Source organism: Stenella coeruleoalba (assembly GCF_951394435.1).
Source record: "Stenella coeruleoalba genome assembly, chromosome: X".
Classification (NCBI taxonomy): Eukaryota; Metazoa; Chordata; class Mammalia; order Artiodactyla; family Delphinidae; genus Stenella; species Stenella coeruleoalba.
The window spans coordinates 82,881,080-82,902,809 of record NC_137152.1 but is presented as its reverse complement, the minus strand read 5'-3'; the positions used below and the strand labels follow the sequence as shown (position 1 = coordinate 82,902,809).

General features: G+C 46.9%; 1 protein-coding gene and 1 long non-coding RNA gene across 2 annotated transcripts; both read right to left on the bottom strand.

The window, feature by feature from the left end:
* Window positions 1-6,600: 6,600 nt before the first annotated feature.
* Window positions 6,601-12,543, bottom strand: LOC307180188 (nuclear RNA export factor 5-like; the record flags this gene model as incomplete). Its single annotated transcript, XM_079910311.1, has 15 exons — window positions 6,601-6,763; window positions 7,305-7,464; window positions 7,573-7,631; window positions 7,738-7,845; window positions 7,989-8,044; window positions 8,128-8,250; window positions 8,579-8,615; window positions 10,415-10,551; window positions 10,712-10,819; window positions 10,939-11,027; window positions 11,174-11,243; window positions 11,382-11,462; window positions 11,579-11,683; window positions 11,799-11,882; window positions 12,493-12,543. The coding sequence occupies 15 exons, from the start codon at window positions 12,541-12,543 to the stop codon at window positions 6,601-6,603; spliced, it is 1,431 nt and encodes a 476-aa protein (XP_079766437.1).
* A 354-nt stretch (window positions 12,544-12,897) lies between these two features.
* On the bottom strand, window positions 12,898-18,650 carry LOC307180091. The gene is made up of 3 exons (XR_013825679.1): window positions 18,552-18,650; window positions 17,521-17,618; window positions 12,898-13,063 (listed from the first exon to the last, which is right to left on the bottom strand). It is a non-coding gene; the product is annotated as an uncharacterized lncRNA (long non-coding RNA).
* Between the last annotated feature and the right edge of the window lie 3,080 nt (window positions 18,651-21,730).

Below are 21,730 nucleotides of genomic sequence, written 5' to 3'. Positions count from 1 at the left end.
ATGATAACAGCTTAACTTTGATCATATGCAAAATCGCTACACTTTTACCTCTTCCCACCTCATTTTATGTTATTGTTGTCCCAGTTTGTATCTTTTATATTGTGAGCACTAATGAATTAGTGCAACTGTATTTATTTTTAATACTTTTGTCTTTCCGTTTTCATACTAAAGTTAAAAGTGTTTTATCCACCACCATTACAATGTTGGAGTGTTCTGAATTTGACTATATGCTTACTTTTATGTATGAGTTATATGCTTTCGTAGGTTTTCATGTTGTTAATTTTTTGTTTTCACTCAAAGAACTCTCTTTAGCATTTTTGTAAGGCAGGTCAAGTGGTGAATAACTCCCTCAGCGTTTGCTTGTCTGGGAATGTCATCATCTATCTTTCATTTCCGAAGGACGGCTTTTCTGAATAGAGTATTCTTGGTTGTCGGTTGTTTTCTTTCAGCACTTTGAATGTGTAATCCCACTCTTTCCTGGACTGCAAGGTTTCTTTTCAGAAATCTGATAGCCTTATGCTGTTCCCTGGTATATGACAAGTGGCATTTCTCTTACAGACTTTACAATTCTCTCCTTGAAAAGGGAACCCTCTTACACTGTTGGTGGGAATGAAAATTGATACAGCCACTATGGAGAAAAGTATGGAGGTTCCTTAAAAAATTAAAAACAGAACTACCATATGACCCAGCAACACCACACCTGGGCATATACCCTGAGAAAACCATAATTCAAAAAGTACATGCACCCCAATGTTCATTGTAGCACTATTTACAAGAGCCAGGACATGGAAGCAACCTAAATGTCCATCAACAGAAGAATGGATAAAGAAGGTGTGGTACACATATACAATAGAACATTACTCAGACATAAAAAGGAATGAAATTGTGCCATTTGCACAGATGTGGATGGACCTAGAGACTGTCATACAGAGTGAAGTAATTCAGAAAGAGAAAAACAAATATCATAATATATACCTTATATGTGGAATCTAGAAAAATGATACAGATGAACTTATTTGCAAAGCAGAAATAGAGACACGGATGTAGAGGACAGTCATATGGATACCAGGGTGGGAAGGGGGGGTGGGTTGAAATGGGAGATTGGGATTGACATATATACACTACTATATATAAAACAGATAACGAATGAGAACCTACTGTATAGCTCAGGGAACTCTACTCAATGCTCTGTGGTGACCCAAATAGGAAAGACATCCACAAGAGAGGGGATATATGTATGTGTGTGTGTGTGTATATATATATATATATATATATATATATATATATATATATATATATATATGGCTGATTCACTTTGCTGTTGAGCAGAAATTAACACAATATTGTAAAGCAACTATACTCCAATAAAAATTAACTTTTAATAGAAATGACAAAAATTCTAGATTGTTGTAAGTATTCAAAATAAATAAGTAAAATATAAAGACAGTTAAGAAAAGAAAAACAATTCTTTCCTTGTCTTTGATATTTTTATTATAATGTGTCTTCATATAACCTCCTATGAGATGAAACTGTTCGAGGACTTTTGAGTTTCGTGAACTTGGGGGTCCATGTTGCTCCCACAAGTTGGGTGGTTTTCAGCCATTATTTCTATAAATAAAATCCCCCCCGCCTCTCTCTCTCTCTCCCTTCCTCCTCCTCCAGGGTCCCCATCATCCATATATGAGTCCACTTAATGGTGTTTTAAAAATCCCATAGATTTTCCCCAATATTTTTCATTCTTTTTTTTTCTCCTCTGATTAGATAACTTCAAATTACTTCTTTTTGAGTTCATACATTTTTTTCTTCTGCTTGATGAAGTCTGTTGTTATAGCTCTCTGTTATATTTCTAAATTCATCCATTGTATTCTTCAGCTCCATAATTTCCTTTTGGCTCCTTTTCATGAGTTCTCTATCCTTGTTGACTTTCTTATTTTGTTCAGGTATTGCTTTTCTGATTTCATTGAGTTGTATTGTAGCTGGCTGGGCATCTTTAAAACAATCATGTTGAATTCCTTGTCAGGCAATTCATGGACCTCCATTTCTATGGGGTCAGTTACTGGGAAATTATCTTGTATCATTTGTGGGGTGTTGGGCTTCCTATATTTTTCCTGCCCCTGAAAATCTCGTGTTGGTGTCTTCACATTTAAGGAAGCAATCTCCTCCATCAGCCTTTACTGACCTTTATCAGGAGAGAAACACTTGCAACACTCAGCCAAGCTAGGGATACTGGGGGTTCCCTGAGGCCTTTTCTGTGGATTCACCAGCTCTGCCCCTCTTGCTCCATCTTGTGAAGGAAGTGTTTGGATGATACACGCCTTTTCTCAATTGCACAAAGCCAGGACACATGCTGACAGCCTCCTGTTTATTTTCCCCATTTCAGTACCCTGAAGTGTTTAAGGTATGTCTGTTCTCACCATCCAGCAGAGTGGTGCCAGTTCTCTTTATGCACATGTGCATGATCTGTTGAGGCATGAGTGCACCTTCTGCAGGGGTGTCCACGGAATGCCGGTTCTGAGGGGGACCGGCATATAGAGTGCTGGATGTGCTCGTGGGCAAACTGAGGCTTCTGTAGGTGATGGGGTCTATGAGGTTTGTAAGGTACAGTCTGTGAGGCAGTTAGTAGAAACTGCAGCCCTTTGTTGAGCTTGGTGCCCTGTTTGCTGTGAGCCTTTGCCCTTTCCCCTTCTCCTTGCTATCCCAAGACTATTCAGCCATGCTCATCACCTCTGGGTTCTGGGTTTGGGCAAGAAAGAAGTGGGATTCCTGGGCAGCGTCTAGCACCACTGGGTATTCAGGTGCTCACCACATTCTCACTATCTCCCATGGGAGGAATTGCAGGCCTAGTGCATCTATCTAAGCATTGATATGTGTAGCCTTGCGGGAAGTTTGATATTGGTAGGGTGAAGCTGTTCTTCCTACTCTCTTCAACGTGTCTGTTCTTGGAATTTTTTTTTAAAGGATCAGGGTGTTGGGGCTTCCTCACTTGATACTGGGGCTCCCACAAAAACACTCTCGCCCATGGCTGATTAGGCAAAATGTTTACTTGGAGACTCCTATTCTGCCAACTTCCTGACGTCACACTCTAGAACTATAATTTGAATGGAAAAATGTTTGAGTGGATAAAAAGAAGCAGCCCAGGAAAAAGTTCATTCTCGACTAGGACTATGAAAATCTATGAACCACAATTTTATTTTCAATGGTTTTCACGTGGATGGGGTTTCCGAATTGTACTGGAGAGTCATATCATGACAAAAGACACAGCTTATGAATAAGCACCCTGTACAGAATCCTTATCTTCTCACTTCTCTCCATCCTTTGCCCAGAAGAAATTTTAATTGTGGATGTAATTTCCTATTTCCATGCTATGGTAATCCTCACAGGATAAGCCTCTTATTCGACCTATTATATTCAACCTAGGGCTGTAGAATTTTACATCATGATGGTTGGTGGGTAGGGATATTCAACTCTACGCCACAGCACAGTAACTGCAACCGTTTCTCTTCTTTCGAGGTGGATGGACCTAGAGTCTGTCATACAGAGTGAAGTAAGTCAGAAAGAGAACAACAAATACTGTATACTCACACATATATATGGAATCTAAAAAAAAAAAGAGGGTCTGAAGAACCTAGGGGCAGGACAGGAATAAAGACGCAAACATAAAGAATGGACTTGAGGACAAAGGGAGAGGGAAGGGTAAGCTGGGACGAAGTGAGAGAGTGGCATGGACATACATACACTACCAAATGTAAAATAGATAGCTAGTGGGAAGCAGCCGCATAGCACAGGGAGATCAGCTCGGTGCTTGGTGACCACCTAGAGGGGTGGGTTAGGGAGGGTGGGAGGGAGACGCAAGAGGGAGGCGATATAGGGATATACACACACACACACACACACACACACACACACACACACACACATACACTGGATTCACTTTGTTATACAGCAGAAACTAACACAATGTTGTAAAGCAATTATACTCCAATAAAGATGTTAAAAAAAAAGTTGTCCTGCACACTAAGGAAGGGGGACTCTGAGGTAAAGAAGGAAGTGCCTGCCTCTCAGAGGTATGTCATCTCCACGTTTTTACCTGACATATTGTACTTTTATCACTAATGACTTTATACATTTCCTATACACAGCCCGTCGATACACACACACAAACACACACACACACGGAGATATGCTGTCAATTCCATTTGGTTCTACTTTACCTCCCCCATGAAATTGAGCACAATGAATGCTTTTCCAAGTTAATGAATGCATGTGCACATGTATGTGCACTATCATATTCTTCAATAGGGGTTTTGAGGGAGTACCCCTTGGGCCTGTTATATCAGGGGAGAACAAAAGGACCATTTCTCCAGGCCTAGAAGCCCACTGTCTAAAAGGTAGGCTGCTCCACTGTCCTCTAGAGAGGGTGAGGGATGGAACCTCATCCCCAAACTCCCACTTACCTGGATAGGTGATAGAAGCTATATGAGGAGGAGTTTGTCATCTGTGAAATGGGACTCATCTTTAACACAGAGCTGTCCTGACGGATGAATGAGAAAACCTGGGGCTAAGGCAGGCATTATGGAAAGGTGTTTCTCATTGTTTCTCCTAATGAGAATATAAATATCATTATGAAGGAAGCAAATCTCTCTCTGGTATGCCTTGAGTTCAAAGTTTTAAAGACAGAAGGATCTCTAGCTTCTTGGGAGACTCAGAAGCTCCTAAGAGCTGCCCAACATCATGCCTCTGAGCAGACCCTAACCCAGTTCCCCACGCTGGGAAGACAGGCTTGCCTTTGACTCACCTGGTGAGCTCAGTGAGAGATGGCACCAGGGCAGCAAGCCGTAGTGTTTGCCTAACTGCTGCTCCTGGACTGCTACGCATGTTAATACGTTTATAGGAAAATTCTAGACCTGTCTCCCATTCAACAGTGCAGGGGTCCTCAGATCATGCGTCATCCAGCCATGTCACACCACAGTTTCAACCATGTGCTGCCTCCCTGTGAGACAAAAACCTAAAAAGTACTACCATTTCATTGAAATACAATTGTCCCTTCTTCCATTCACTAATAACTAAATATATATTGGGCTTAAAATTTATACTATTCCATTTGAGGTGTCTCATTAGCTCTGTAGTAGAAATAAGATAAGAAGGAAAATTAATATTTGGGCAAATTTAAGAGTTACAAATGAGCTGAGATGGCTCCTTCACATTAGCTGTTAACTTGCTCAAGTTTCAAGGCACTGAAGATTAAATAATCCCTCCTTGGACCCCTCTTCCCCATTCAGCCACAAGCCTCTCCTTCTCATTGTCTCAGTCTCTCTATTTCCTTCTCTCTCTCTCTCTCTCTCATGATGAGATCTCATTTTCTGTAGATAAATATAGAAATATATAAACGGGCATAATAAATATGTAAACACCTACATAAGCAAACTCACAGGAAGATATGATGAAGATGAAAACATTCAACGGTTACCTCTGGGAGGTATGTTTTGGGGTAATGATTTTTTCCCCTCCACATGTACTGTGACATATACAGTGGAATGAACCTCATGCACACTCCTGAACACCCAACTGTCTGTTAATACAGAAGCAGCATCCATGAAATTAATAAAAATAATACAAGGCTGCTCAAAATAACTAGGTAGCTTTATATGTACCACAGATGAAATGTTCAGATTAAAAATGACTGAAATAAACAAGGAAAACAAATTACCTTCAAGTTCCCATTAATCACTCCTCTACTCCTCCCAGCTCCCTCCTATCCCCATGCAACCCCAGCACTCACTTCTGAGACCACTAGAGGTTCATCTCAGATGGGGTGGAGGATGCCTGCATGATGTCCTGCTGCTGCTGGGAGAGGGGTGCATGGAGCTGGAGGTGGGTGTAGACAGTGGGATGGAGAACACACTCTGGGTCTCACTGGGGTCGGCATCCCTCACAAACAGCTCGTCATTCACGATGCACAGACTGAAGGAAAAATGGGCCCTCAGACAACTGATGGATGGACACCCACACCCCCAATACTGACTCTGCTCCCACTGGCACTCAGCAACCAGATTCCTTCCGCATCCCTCCTGTATCTGTCTCCCAGGTTCCTTGACTGGTACCTCTGTCCCTCCCCACAGAGCCCACCTTTGGAGAGACTGTCTACCACCTTCACTTGATTTATAGGTTCATCCCCAACTCACGAGCAATTTCACATTTACCCTTTACCACAGCCCAAGGGCTGGATGCTCTGATGTCCAATCTCGGAAGAAGACACTGAGTCACACAGAGGTCATGTGACTTGACCAAGATCACACAGCGAGTGAGTGTTGTTTCAAGGAGAGAGCCCCTAGGCCGATTCCAGAGCCCACGCTCTTCCTAACCACTAGGCTACACTGCTCCTGGGATCTCCCTGCTGGCTTTCCACAATGCCGAGTAAACCTAAGGTCTTTGCCACCACATTTCCACGCCCCTGAGCCCAGGCGTGGATGGGCATTCCCACCCACAACGGGCTCTCACCTGGCGTAGCGGGCAGGGGTAGCGATGAAGGTCCGGGCAAAGGAACGCACACAGCGCTGAGAACTTCCTTCCACTTCAACAGCAAACAAACAACAGTACCCCTTACAGCTGCACTTGCTGTACACGCTCACACGGCGGTCCCCAGTCAGGGTGTGACTGGACACTCATGCTGAGAGGGCAGTTGTTCACGGGGGCCAGGGTGTCGGGAATGGGGAGGGCAAGTATAGGAGCAGTCTGCGCCCAGTGACAGGGCCCCTGACGACCACTACACAAGTTCACGGGATGCATTTTTCACAGCCGCCCAAGAGGTGGATACTACTATCCCATTTTGCAAATGAGGAAACTGACACCTTAAGTAACGGCCCAAGTTCTCAGAGTAAGTATCTGGGTTGAGAGCCACCAAACGCCACAGCCTGTGTCCACAACGTCCAGGGTGTGCAGGGCAGACAGGCATGGACACAGCTCAGACCTGGATTGTCTGTGGGAAGCCTGAAGGCAGGAGAACACAGTGGGGAAGGGGAGGGGAGAGGAGGGGAGGGGAGGGGTGGAATGCAGGGAAGGGAAGGGAAGGGACGGGAGGGGGAGGGGAAGGGAAGAGAAGAGAAGGGGAAGGGAAGGGAAGGGGTCAGGGAAGCTAGGTGGTTCTGGGAGTGAGCCTGGCCAGGGGGAGGCAGCAGTGGGGCATCTGCGCTGGGGGTCTACACACACTCACCTGCCTTGAACACCCCGCAGATGGAGAAGCAGAGCATCGTTTCCTGAAAGGGAAGAGCCCAGGCGCCCAGTCACCACCTCCACCTCCCACCCACCTGCGGCTTCCTGGGCCCACCCGGGGGAGGAAGCAGGTGCTCACCGTCTGGAACCACGTGTCCACCACGAAGGAGCTGAAGGCATGCTGAGTCTTGGGCAACACACAGAGGGTGTGCACAATGACACGTTTTGTGTGCTTCAGCAGCTGGACCCGCAGGTCTGTGAGGGGAGGGGAAGCGAGCGAAGGTCAGGGGCTGCCACGCCCTGGGCCCTATGATTGACCCCTTCACCGCCCTTTCCCACCCAGTCTTCCCATCACACACTCACAGGGGTCCTTGAGCTTCTTCATATTCCTGCTGTCCTTGAAATACTTGCACAAGCTGCTTCTAGGAGACAAAGAGCAACAGTGGGTGGTGGGTGTTTGCAGGAGCTGGCCTGTGTCTGCTGGGGGGCCACACGGCCCGGGAGCAGAGGCTGTACTGTCATACTCACGGGGCTGGGTCCTTGGGGTGGAAGGGAATCGTCAGGGAGAAGCAGGCCTCCTCGTGATAAGCACCCGCGAGAACCTGTCTGTCTCCATAGTCATGGATCAAGTAGTACCTAAGGAGGAGCAATGAAGACAGTCTATCTCTGTGGTCTGGACCTCAAATGAGACTTGAAAACTCCCCTGAGCAGACCTGTGCTCAGGTGGCCTCACCTGTCCTAGCCCTCCCCCCGTTGCTCAGCTTCCCTGAGGTACTTACTGCTTCAGGAATTGCAGGACTAGGCTCTTCAGCTCATCAGATCCAAAGTAGCTTCCCTGGAATCAAATGGCACTTGAGACTATGCAGTAGATAAAGCCTCCCTGCAACACCCCAAATGTTGTTTGATCCTCTTCCTCACCTTGCAGGGCTTTACTATGTAGGGAGTGTCAACGTCAACGGTCACTGGTGACGGTAACTCCTGGCCATCCTGGAGAAGGGAAGAGAAAGTCAGGAGTGGAGACCAGGGGAGTGGCCCTGGATGATCCGGGAAAAGGATGGGCCCAGGAGGGTGAGGGTCAGAGGTCAGGTGTGAAAGGGCCCTGGAAATTCCATGGGAAAGCTTACAGTGGATGTCTTCATCATGAGGTCCTGGAAGTCTCTAGTGTTATATTCAACTTATGTGTGTGCGTGTGTGTATTTATGGGTATTTTTCCAGCAAGTATATCCATGTCATTTTCAGGAGTCCATGTCCCCCCAAATGGTTAAGGTTCTGATGCTAATATGTGATCTAGGCAAGACCCAAAGGGCTTGAGGGCAGGTGCAGAGGCCACCGACATTCGTAAGAGACAATGATTTACGTAGGCACTTACCAGGCGTAACAACTTCGGGAAACATTCTCTGATGGCCCTGTCCAAAACCAAAAATAGAGAAGAGGTGGTTGATAGTTCAAGGTTGCAATGCTTCCTTTGAGTTAAAACAGTAATACCATAAACAGAGATCAGTGTGTTCTGGCCAATCCAGCAGCACCCTTTGCCCACCTCTGCTCCTGATTTTAGGGGTTTTCAGTCCACTTGCCTGTTGAGCACTGAGCATCTGTCATCTTACTGTCTGAAAGGCACTGTCTCCTCATCTCTCTCAGTACCTTCACTTTAATATTCCTTCCCTGCCTCCCTTCCTCTCCTTCGCCTGGGTAGCTCCCACCCAGACTACTCGGACTCCCTTCTCCAGTGCCACAGGGACCAGCATTTCAAACCCGTGCTGCAGGGCTTCCTTCCCCTCCCTCCCTTCCTCCAGGGCCCCACTGAAGGCTGTGGGGAGAAGAGCGGATGGAGTGGGAGCCCGGGGCTCTGCTACCTCACTGGGGGTCCAGCACTCTGGCAAGACCCCGACACCCCCCAGGGATGGCCCAGGATGCTGGGCCAGCGAGGTGAGTGAGGTGGGGCTCAGGGAGGGAGATGGAGGGGATGAAGACAGAAAGGGAGTGAAGGTAGGAAGGGAGAGATGAGAGAGACATAGGGGCACAGAGACAGGGGAGAGAGAGACAACAAAGGGAAGGGAAAGAAGCTCTCCCGTGGTCGGGGTCAGGGTAGAAGAGAGAAGAAAGGGGAAACGGCACACTTGTTGCGGCTCTTCACCTGCCCCAGAATCGCCCAGACACACCAGGTAGGAATGGAAAATATGCACATGTTGGGCTGGGGGCCCACTGGATGCTGGCTGAAACTTTGTCACCTGTGTGAGCTCAGCCAGACTTGGGCATGGGAAACCGAGCAGCCATGGGGGCAGATCTTCCTCAGAAGGAGGAAAGGGTCAGGACCCAGCTCAGTATGGGGCTGAGGATCCGTGGCCCCCTCTGATGATCACTGTCTTCTCTCCCGATGACCCCTGCACCTCTCTGAGTTGGTTCTTTATCTGAGGAATCATACCTGTCTCAGGCTGCCCAGGGCTCCTGTGAAGGACCAGGCGGGATGATGTGACGTGTGCAGGGAGGGATGGGAAGTGCCCCTCAGAGGCCTGTCCTTCTGTCTCCTCTACCACCTCTGCCCTCTGCCTTCCACTCCTGCCTCAGGAAGCCCTCTGATCACTGGCGGGGGCCCACGTCTGGCCCCTTGACTCAGGGAGCCCTGCTTTTTCCCAAGGAGGGTCCAGTTCCTGGCACTGGGCCAGCAGAATGGATGTCATGACAGCAGCCACCCATGGCCTCAGCCCTCAGCATGACGCAGGAAAGCCCCCATGTCAACATGGGAGAGGAGGGGGGATCCCTTTGGAGGAAGGGGAAGAGGGCCCCTCTCAGAACAGGGGAGGCAAACCCCATCTCAGCACGAAGAAAGAAGGCTTCTCTCAGCAAGAGGCCCTGGACTGGAGGACCCTTCTCAGTCCAGGGCGCCAGCATCTGGATCAAGGCTGGTCGTTCCTGGTCCTGGTGAGGAGGAGAAGCCCTGCTTCCTGAGGCACACTCATGGGAGGCCTTGCTGGAATATAGCTGGGAGCAGAGAGCTGGAAACAGACCCCAGAGCGCCTGCAGAGGTGAGCAGGTCAGGGGAAGGAAACTCCTCACCGGTGATAGGCACAGAGAGAGCAGAAGGTGGGGCCTGTGATCCTCCCAGAAGACCAGGGCTGCCACCTTTGGCAAAGGGGCACTGTCACAGATAGTCTAGGCTCCCATGGGTGAAGGTCACCAAGAAGGGTGACAGGGTGTTCACACTGACCTTACATAGGTGGACTGGTCTGGGAAGGTGTCACACAATGGGCTCCCTTGCAGCCACACCTCGTCAAGCTCCAGCCCTTGCATCTTGTTCAACTCCCACACAGACGTCAGCTGAGAAATATGGGGCAGAAGTGGGAAAAGGAATCCCAGGGAAAGAGGGACATCCGGATCCCGGCACCCCCAGAACCCTCCCTCCCACACAGGTACCTTCACCTGCCTCCTGTCATCACTCTGATGGCCACTAACATGCCCCACCCCCCACTCTCAACCCAACTTTGACCTGGCTCCCTCTTCTCACCTCATTTTTGGAGAGGTTCAGGATCTTGACCGTGGGGTCCATCTGTATAATGTCAGACAGGCCATCCAGCTGGTACAGTTTGTTGTTGCTCAAGTTCAAGGACAACAGCTTTGGGGCAAGAAGAGGTAGAGTGAAGGTTACTATCTAGGACCTTGGAGACAAATCTGCCCTCCACCCCATCTCTTCCACCCCCTACCCTAATACCAGCACTGGGCCTACAGCCTTACCTCAGGGAAATACTTTTTGATGACCTGCAGGGTGGCAGCCATGCAGCTTCTTCGATTCAGAAATATATCAATATCATAGCCCACCAAGTCTTCAGGAAGGAGAGGGGAGGGAATAGGATGGCTGAGTGGGGTGTGGGGCCAGCACCTGTCCCTCCCCACGTTACCATCCCTAAGTCTCCCTCCAGGAAGACCCCTCTGCCCTTGCACGCCCTAGAATTACTGCTGTCAGCCGTACCTGGGTCTAGGCGGAGCCTCTGGAAGTCAAGAGCTTGCTGGGAGACATCAAATCGTTTGCTCAAGGTCAGCTGCGGAGAGAGAGATGGAGAGAGCCGCTCTGAGGCTGTGGTGGTGGCAGGGAAATCGGGGGCGAGGGGGACCGGGGTCTGGAAGAAGGAGAGGTGGGTCTGAGCGCTGGCACACTACTCGCCGTGAGTCTCCATTACCTTTAGCTGCTCCATTTCTTCTGGCTTCAACTTATCCCGCACAGAGTAGGGAACAGCAGAGGGGCTGACAAAGGAAGGTATCTGCAGGAAGAAGAGGTGGGGTAAGCACCAGGAACTCTAGTTCCAAAGAAGACAACCAGCCCCTGGCCTGTACTCCTTCCTCAGGATGAGGTACACGTAACGCCCTCGACACACACCTTTCGGCTCTCCTCGTCACGAATCTTGTAGCTGACATCCATCAATGCAGAGGCAGTGCTAGCTTCCTGGACAAAGAACCGAGCCCCATTTTGCATAAAGTGGAACTACAGGGATTGAATGCAACAGCAATAGTTTCAGAAGCCAACAGACCCTGCTGAACCAGGTCTCTCTCTCCCCCTTCCCTGTGCCCACGCGTCTGGCTTCGGCATCCTCTCTTACGTCCACTGGAGTGAAGGGGACACTGCAATGGCTCTGGATTGACTTCATTAGCCATGTCTTGTCATACTTTATCCCATAAGGAATCTAAGGATGAAAAGAAGGCATGGGAGAGAGGACAGACAACAGGGAATTTAGGCTGCAGGAGGAACCTTTTCCTGTTCTTTTCCGGCCTTCTACTGGGCTTGAAAGGGCTTGTAAAGAAGGGACCACTGGCATGATTTCTTACGGGTGTGCGTAATATGGATTTCCTAAGTACTCTTTCTCTCCAGTCAAACTCTCTTCCACATAATCAAGGTGTCAGAGATGATCTTCCTTTTATAAATGTCCAGGAGATCCTACCCAGCGCACACACTGCTTGCCCCTCAGACAAGGTCTCCAGAGGCTCGACCCTCTGTCTCCCACACTCAGCTTGCCAAGCTGAGACCTCCAATGTGGAGTCGCTCCATATCCTTGGCAGTAGTTTCCATCTTTGCTTTGAGACAGGCTCCTCCGTTCTCCTCACGGTCAGCCTGCTCCCTGTACGTTGCTTCTCTGAACCTGCCCTTAGATGAACAAGACTGTTAACTCCTGGTAATAAAAAGGACAGATTACAAACTGTCCCCAGTGAAAGAAACCAGCATCTCTACATGAGACCAACACAGCTCCCCCTGCCTTTTCTCTCCTGCACATTCCACACATTTTACAGGATACTCACTGTGACCCTGAACCAGCTCCCTGGGGTTCCATCTTGTGTGTTCTCCCCCATTTCTCTCTCCAGAGGTTTTCTGTTTCTCCACACAGTAGTATGCATGTGGCCTTCACTGTGCCATTTCACTCCTCTCTTGTTGCCTGGGATGGTACAGGGAGAGCTGCAGGGGGGATGTGGAGAGAAGGACGGTGAGTGGCCATAAGTGCTAAGAAAGTCTTCTGTACACCCTCGTGTCTTTGACACCAGCACTACAATTAGGATTGCTCAACCATTATTTCACTTCTAGCATGCTTCAGTTTTGCAGTGAGAGAAGAAAAGCAAGTCCACGGAGAGTGAGAGAGGTGCATAGTCCCAGGGGCTGCTGTGTACAAACCCTGCTGCCTGGCCACTTACTGGCTTACTTCGGGGTCCTCCTGGACATCCCTCTTCACCACGTTTCCATCATCCTCCTGGAGGTGTGAAGGCTGAGGCTCACACCCATCGTGCTCATAATGAGGGCTCCTCTCGCCAGAATTACCTGGGAAAGAACTCCAACCTTTCTTTCTTCCTTGAGGTGATCTACCACCATCACTGTATTCTGAAAAGAGGAACAAAAATACAAGTTTGCAGACACATCTGTGATCCACTTACCACGTACCATGTCTTAGGCTAACAGCATGGTAGGGCAGGCAAAGTGCCAACCTGGCCTAAGGGACCAGTCCCACAAGCCTCAGAAAGGACACTCTTCTGCCTGTCCAGAGAGGACAGCCTTATCCGACAGATGGCACTATCAGGGGAAGAATCGAGGAGGAGCAGGATGAGGAAGAGGACGACAAGGAGGACAAAGAGGGAGGAGGGAGGAGAGGACAACTGCGCTGAAACTTTTAAAACAGTGGAGCAGGACTGATAAAGAACCGAGGTGTATGCGTCCATGGGCTAGACTGGACACCAGTCATATATACCAGGAAGGCACCCGAATCTTGCCTTCTCTCAGGACTTTCCAGCAACCACACCAATACCTCTCTCGTGCTTCCCAAATCCAATGAACCACCAAACCGATTCCACTAACAACCAGCAAGCTAGCTGGACTTCCTTTGCCAGTGCACTTGGAGCTTTAATGTCAGGTGGCACTGATGTAACGGCCTCCTGAACTGTCTCCCTCCGTCCAGCCTTGCCCTGAACAATACTCTGTTGGAAAGAGCCAGAGTGACCTCTCTATTGGGCCAGCCTGAAATGCCTTTCAGCTCAGCAGGCAACTCTTCCTAACTTCAGCCCTTTTATAACAAGGGTGTGAATGATAACCTGGAATGATGTGTCAACCACCATTTCCCAGTGTTTAGGGATTCTTCTTTTGGCTTTCTATTACTGGTGGCTAATATGATTCCATCATGGCCAGGGAACACACTCTGGGAGATTTCAAGTGTTGTTTTTTTTTTTTAATAATTTTATTTCTTTATTTATGGCTTCGTTGGGTCTTCGTTGCTGCACACGGGTTTTCTCTACTTGCGGCGAGTGGTGTTACTCTTCGTTGTGGCGCACGGGCTTCCCGTTGTGGCGGCTTCTCTTGTTGCAGAGCTTGGGCTCTAGGTGCGTGGGCTTCAGTAGTTGTGGCACGTGGGCTCAGTAGTTGTGGCACACGGGCTCTAGAGCGCAGGATCAATAGTTGAGGCGCACAAGCTTAGCTGCTCCGCGGCATGTGGGATCTTCCTGACCAGGGCTCGAACCTGTGTTCCCTTCCCTGGCAGGCGGATTCCTAACCACTGCGCAACCAGGGAAGTCCCTCAATTCTTTTTAAATTTATTGAGGTTTGTCTGATGGTCGAGGAGATGGTCTAACTTGGTGAATGTTACAGAGACCCTCGGGGAAAAAAACTGTACTCTGCTGTTGTTGCGCAGCCTGTTCTATTTATGTCATGCAGATCTCGTTAGTTTACTGTGTTATTCAGGTCTCCTATATCCTTGCTGATTTTCTCTCTAGCAATTCTGTCACTTGCTAAGGGGGAGGTGGGTGTGGAAAGCCCCCACTATAATTATAGATCTGGCACTTTCTCCTTTCATCTCCATCAGCTTTTGCTTCATGTACTTTGAGGTTCCATTGTTTGGTGCGTACACATTTAGGATCTTTATGTATCCCTGGTGTGCTGATCCTTTCACCATTCTGTAAGGCCTCTCTTTGGCTCTTGTTCATTTTCTTTACTCTGACATCTACTGTACTGGATACTGAAGCTACAGCCACGCTTAGAAAGTGTCCTGGTTATATCTCACCTTGTCTTCACTCCTAGGAGTTGTGTTGCTGTTCACCCCTCCACCCACAAGTTCTCCCCTCCAACATATCTAATTCACCATGGGAAAAGATTTGGAAGTTTTTCGGCACCTGCAAAATAAGATCGTGTCAATTCTCTTCCCCATGGGTGGATTCACTAAGGGTATTTTATTTTTAACACATTCCACTGAAACAGTGAACCAGCAGATAATCATACTAGTGGCTTGTGGGGAGGGAGGATTATGGTAATTACACTGTTACAAACCAGCTTCCGTTGGGTTGTAATACTTAAGGTTCTCTAGGTTTGTGTGCTGTGCCTTTTGTACATTAACTATTCCATGTTGTCTCAGGGCACGCTTATGAGTAAAGATCCGCCCACTGCTGATCACTCCACGATGGCCTGATTACGACCAGGCCTCAGATGAACTCCTCTGGGGAGCCCTTGCTTTCCCTGTGTGGCCCGCTGTCAGGACAATCCTGCTACTCACAACCTTGGGACTTTCCCTGTGTGGCACTGGAAGTGAAAGGAAACACAGATAGGGCATTTGACCCACAAATGCCACTTGCTCAGTCCCCAAACCTCGGAGGGGGCCTGGCGTGCTCTCTTTCTCCCACACTCCACATCCAACTGGTCAGGAGATTCTCTCGGCCCCTCTCTCAAAGTATGTCCAGAAGCCGGCCACTTCTCACCACCTTCATTACCACCACCCTGGCCAAGATACCAACAGCTACCTCCTGGACTGTACTGCTATCCAGCTGGCCCCTCTGCTTTCATCCTGGCTCCCTTACCTGTCTCTTTTCAACCCAGCAGCAGAGAGCAAGTCAAATCATTTCACTCCTCTGCTCAACACCACATAACGATGGTTTGAAGCCCACCAACATGTTCAAAAGCCAGGAGTTCATAATGACACTCATCAACAATAACAACAACAAAGAGGAACCTTACTGGTGACCTTTGGAGAATGCCGGGCAACCAACTCGTTTTCAGGAAAATCCAGCAATGAAAGGGAAAAATTCACATTTTAAAGGGAGCAGTAAGGGCATGTGGTCTACGTACGGTGTATAGGAAGAGTCAGAGTCATTTGCAAGAACCCAAATTCCTTCCGAAATAACGTTGCCGAGGGGAAAGCGTAAAAGGGAGCTATATAACAGCTACCGCAGTCCCCCGGCTGACCAACTACGTCGGGTGCCTGAACAGGGCTAGAGACCTCCCTCATCAAGGTGATTCAGACACAAGCAATCTCAGACATCGACTTGTCAAGTATTTGATAGAATAATCCAGTGAAGCTCTGTCACTTACTGCGTACGTGATTTTAGGCGAGTATTTTACCTCTCTGAGCCTCAGTTCCATCGTGCGGTAGTGCTGTTTGCCATGTGTTTCCATTTGTCCCTGTTCCGGCGACCTGGAAGAGCTGTACTTCTTGACCTCCTTTGTTTGGACAGGGCTGTGTATGTGACTGGTTCTGGCTAATGGGTTGTGAGTGACATGTACTATTTCTGGGCCAGAACATATGCTTGTTGGATTGAGACCTTGCAGGGTCCTCTTCCCCTCAGGCACAGAGACTGACAACTTTCTAGATGATGGCTGTTCTGTCAGTTTGGGTCTCCAAGTCATTCCAGTAAGAATGGCTCAGACCCCCAAAGTCCACCATCCTGTGAGGGGCATGCACCTGCCATGGACATGTAGTCGAAGTGAGGAATAAGCCCCTGAGATACGGGGACTGTCTATTACCACAGCATAATCTAGCCTATCTTGATTCTTGTATCTTATCTGTGAATTAAAATAACATCCTCTCAGGATTTTTCTGAGGATTACATGAGAAAACTGGTATGACAAGGTTGCCACAGTGCTTGACATAAAACAGGAACTCAAAAAATGGCAGCTATAATGATTAAATAATAATAACAAACTAGTTTTGAAAAAGTGTGGAAAATTGGTATAAAATGAGAGCTATTTCATCCACTCATCCTTACGGGTAAGTTGTATCATCGCTTCAAGAGTGGGGCATTTTATTTTATTTTTAAGACTTCCTAATGACTAGCACTCATGCACTTATTTCTTGCCGTCATGATATCAGAAACATAAATTGAGGTTATATGTAAAGAATGAAAAAGTGGAAAGATTAAGCAAAAGAGAGAATGACTAATGACATAAGATAAAATGAGTTAGCAATAAGTGGTTTCTTAATGAGAAGAACAGATTTTAATTATTAGTAAGCATACATTCTTCTTAGTAAACAAAGGTACAAGGTATTAATGCGGCAGAAGAGATTTACTTTGAACAGGCTTTCCCAAAATGTTTCCTGAGGAACACTAGTACTTTCCACAGTGGTCTGTGGAAAAATGTTCCATTCCCATATAGCTTAAGGAAACTACCTGCTACAGACTGAATCTTTATGTACCAACCTAGTCTCCAAGGTGACAGTATTTGCAGGTAAAGTCTTTGGTAGGTGATTAGGTCATGAGGGAGGTGCCGTCATGAATGGGATTAGTGCCTTTACAAAAGAGGACCCAGAGAGCTCCCTTGCCCTTTCTGCCATGTGAGGATACAGCGTGAAGACAGCCCTTTATGAACCAGGAAGCAGGCTCTCACCAGACACTGAACCTACTGGTGCCTTGATTTTGGACTTCACAGACTCCAGAACCATGAAAAATAAATTCTTGTAATTTGTAAGCCACCTGGTCCACGGTGTTCTACTACAGCAGCCTGAACAAGCCAAGACACTATCCTATTCTTTGAGATTCAAGTGGCATATTATCTTAAAAATATGACAATACAGAAATCCTTTGTACCTTCATTATTGTATGTCCCATATTTCTTCAATGGATAAAAACATTTTTGTTGCTGCTGTCTCTCAGACATAGTGTCTTGAAGAGCAAACCTGAAAGTGCTGAAATGAGAGGAAAGAAATGGATATTATATAAGAAAAAATATATATATCACCCCTTTAACCATCTCTCAAACCATATTTAAATCCCTCACAAATGTAAACACCATCTTTTACTTGCTGCATTTTACTCATTAAGTACCATCTACGTGATTTTTATGAAATGTATCATCTATAATTTTACTTAATATGGTTTTCTTAAATAAATTCACTGTTTTTTCCCACATGAAGGAAAGGGGAGAGCTTTCAAGGAATGTAACAAGGAAGGGTTAGAAAATCAGGAGGAAAATCAGAAGCCAATAGTGTCTGGCTGGACTAATTTAAGCCATTTAGAGAGTCCAAGCAGAAAAAGATTATGGCATCCCACCCCCCACACACTTTGCAAAGCTACTGATCGGCAAAGCAAAGACAGAAAACAAATTCTGAACCTTAACGTGCTGGCTACTTTCACACTTTTACTGAAAAAATATCAAATTAAACAAAGTCTCTCTCCTTGCCTCTCTCTACAGAACAAATTAAGAGACAGAAATTCAGATCAGATTTGAAATCATCGATACGAACTGGCATCTAGGAGTTCTCTGGTGTCCCTAATAACAAACGTGGTCTGAGGAGCGCAGAGGACGCCATCACATGGCAGGCAGTGAATATGAATATGGAAGAGAGATAAGAGTAGGGCTTTAATGTGGGGGTTGGGAAGGAAGGGGGAAGGGAGGGGTCCACCCAGTTTCCCGAGCCTAGCTGCCGAGAGCAGCCCATGAACGCCTGCCGCCCGCTGTCCCGCCAATTCTGAGTAAACCTCTAGTACCGGTGGGCGCCCCTCCTCCCCGACTACCGCCTACCGTCTACCGCCTACCGTGGCAGAATATGAAAGTCGGTGGAAAGGTTGGCATCGGAGCCAGAGCCTCATCAAAGTTCCCCCTCAGCCAGGACAAGTACCTTAATTCTAAAGGTCTTCTTCACCTCTCGGTCTGACTCCTCAGAAGGCTAAGCCGAGCTACCCACCGTTCGGCAGGCTCTCCACACGCTGAAAGGGCGCCCCCCTCGGTCACGACCTTACGGCGTCACGTGACTGCGGGACTGACGTAACGTAACGCAACGCGCCGCTGTGGGGCCCTACCTGACTTCCAGGGGCTTGGCTGGCGGAGGCCACAGAGTAGAAGGACGCAGGTGACCTCGGTTCAGGAGCCCTCTATCGTGAACTGTGACCGAGAGAAGTGAGCCTCAGGAGACCACAGCATGTCCCATGACCGTAGAATATACACAACCAACAGCCGAAGGGTAGGTGCGGTGTTCACATGACGGCAGGCGCTTTGCCTGCCATGTGATGGTAGCGGCCACATCCGTGTTGACTCAGGGATCTGAAGATTCTGGTAGCCAGCAATCTTCACAAGACAGAGATGGCTGAGCCTGATGTGTGACCAAGGGGGATGTGTGACCGACCATAGCATCCATACGACTCTCAGAAGCAGGTCACCTGTGTGACTTGGAGGGCTGAGGCTTCCACATGCCACTAGCTAGTGAGGGCCACATGACAGGATGAATCCACATGATGGGCAGGGTTTAGGAGTCTGCCATGCTCTAGCGACTTGAAAAGCTGGATCTACCACATGATCATAGTGGCAATAGGTCCAGAGAGACTACACGAGCTCAGGGTTTAAGGGCTCATGGTGCTGACATGGCCAGTAGGTCTGGGCCTGCCACATATCTGTCAGGGCCTGCCACTTGATGGCCGCATCCGCGTGACCATAGCCTTAGGAGCCCACGGTGCTCAAAAGCTGGGTCAGCCTCCTGAGTGTAGGATAGTGACAGCAGGGTTCTCCCGGCTGCATGTTTCAGGAGGCCGTTCTCTTCACGAGACCTGGAGACCTGAGATTGCCCACATTCCTGGGCTTCCCGTTGATGGTGGTGCCTCCCGATGATCTTCCTCAGAACACAGGCTGGCTTCACCTGCCCCAGCCCCCTTTTAATGTGCTAATGTGCTTCTTTCGTGTGCTAATTCTGTTTCCCTATAACACGTGAAATTTAACACATAAATTAACACATAGCAATGGACTAGGTCCTCCCTAAATCCATAACCATTGCCATATTTTAGGGACCGCTTCAAAAACCTAAGCGGTGGGTACAGGTAAGCTTTGTTGCCGTAATTTCATGCAAGTCTAAGAGAAATTAAAGCAAACTCAATAAGTGAATTTTAGCTGTTAATTTGAAAAACAAATGTATATAATGATTACTATGTGTCAGGCACTTTAAAACGTCAACTCCTTTAATACTGGCAATTCTATAAACGAGGTACTATGATTATTATTCCAGTTTTCACAGATGAGAAAGTGGAAGCACAGATGTGTTAAGTCACTTGCCTAAGAGGTAACTGAACCTATAGGTGCCAAACCAGGGTTTACTCCCAGGCACCCTGGCTCCAGACTTTGTGTTTTGATCACCCACAAGAGTCTCCAAAGAAAATTAAGAATAATTCAGCCTTCCTTATTCAGACTAACTGGAAAGCCATCCGCAGTTACTGAAAAGTTGAGATCATAGAGGACCTCTTTAAAGTGCCATTTAAATAATTTCCAGTACTACCAGTAATTAGAACGAATCCAAGCTGAAGCCAGGTAAGGCCCTCGAATTCATTTTAAGGTACAAATATAAACTTATCCTTAATAAGTGAAGTATTTCTGTATATAAAAGTTGGTATAAAATGCTAGACGTTAGTTGAAAACGTTTCCTTCTTTTATTTTTAAACACTCTAAAGAGAAATATTGCAGACTTTATGGCTCTTTTTCTCTAAAGAGAAAAAGTGCAGACTTTATGGCTCTTTACCGAATTCCAAAAGTTAAAAGTGAGCAGAATCTGAATTAGATATTACTGCATTTATATTTTGTTTGCATCTTCCTAGAAAGGACAGAGAAAGGGAAAGGAGAATATACAATATAGTTTTGGTGTTTTTTTTCTTATTGCAGCTTTACAAACACCTCTTTTGCTGATTTGTATGGAAAACGGAAGATCTGTCTGTATATCCAAAAGAGATTTGATGTGATCTTGCCTGTTTGCTGGCTTAGGCAAACGTAATGCTATATAAGCAGTGGGATTATTTTGCCAGCACCCTGCAACGTGGCATGGCTACATAAATAACCTGAAGAAAATACAACAGACCAAATTTTGCACCATCGTTAAATTTGAATATACTAGTAAGGATAACAGACTGTGTTTGTAGTTCTAAGCCTGTTGAAGGAAGTAGTGCTTTTTTGGAGTGACTCTGTTTGGGCACATTGCTGTTACTTAGATAATTTTGGAAAATTATTTATGGGACACGTGTAAATGAAGGGTATGAAAACAGAGCCACGTGTTTACAATAGAGCCTATTATGAAACCTCAAGATGGATTTAGGAAGCATCTGTATACAATCACTGGATGGAATCCAACAGCAAGACCTGATGTCTGTCCCAACTGTAGCTTCTGTAATGGACAAATCCACTAATGATGATTGAGGTCAACTTCTTTCACCAAAAGGCAAACCCTGGAGTTCTAATTATAATTTTACTTGGGAAGGGTCAGATATTCTCCTGTCAGAACTAAAGGTCGTATCATTTATTCTTTCCCTGTGATGATTACCAGGAGTTATTTTAGGATTTAAAAATATATTTAGTTACACCAGTGGGTGCCCGTCAGCTCTTTGTAACATACATTGGGGAAGGGACGCTAAGGCTATGGGTAAACACCTGTATGAACACAGCTTATATGAGCTAGGCAGTTTAGGCACTGCATGTATCAGGTGCTGTGTTTGTTTAGGTGAGGCAGGCTGATAAGCTATTCTTCTTGAATGTTGTTTGGCAAGGTTTACTGGGAACAACTTTTACTTCTTTTATATTTCTGTTTTGGGTTGGATGTTTAGGAGGTCAGTCCTAGTGGCTTTGTTTAACACAGAGAAATGGGAAAGGAGAATAACAGACATTTGTGATGCTGCTAAATTAAACACAAATACTTAAATGCTTTTGGTACAAACACAAATATGTACAACTCAAGTAGAGATCCTATGTGAATTTACTTTCAGAAAGTAAAATTGACTTAATCTGGTAATATTATCCAAGAGAACTTATGAGATATTGCTGTGCCTTTAT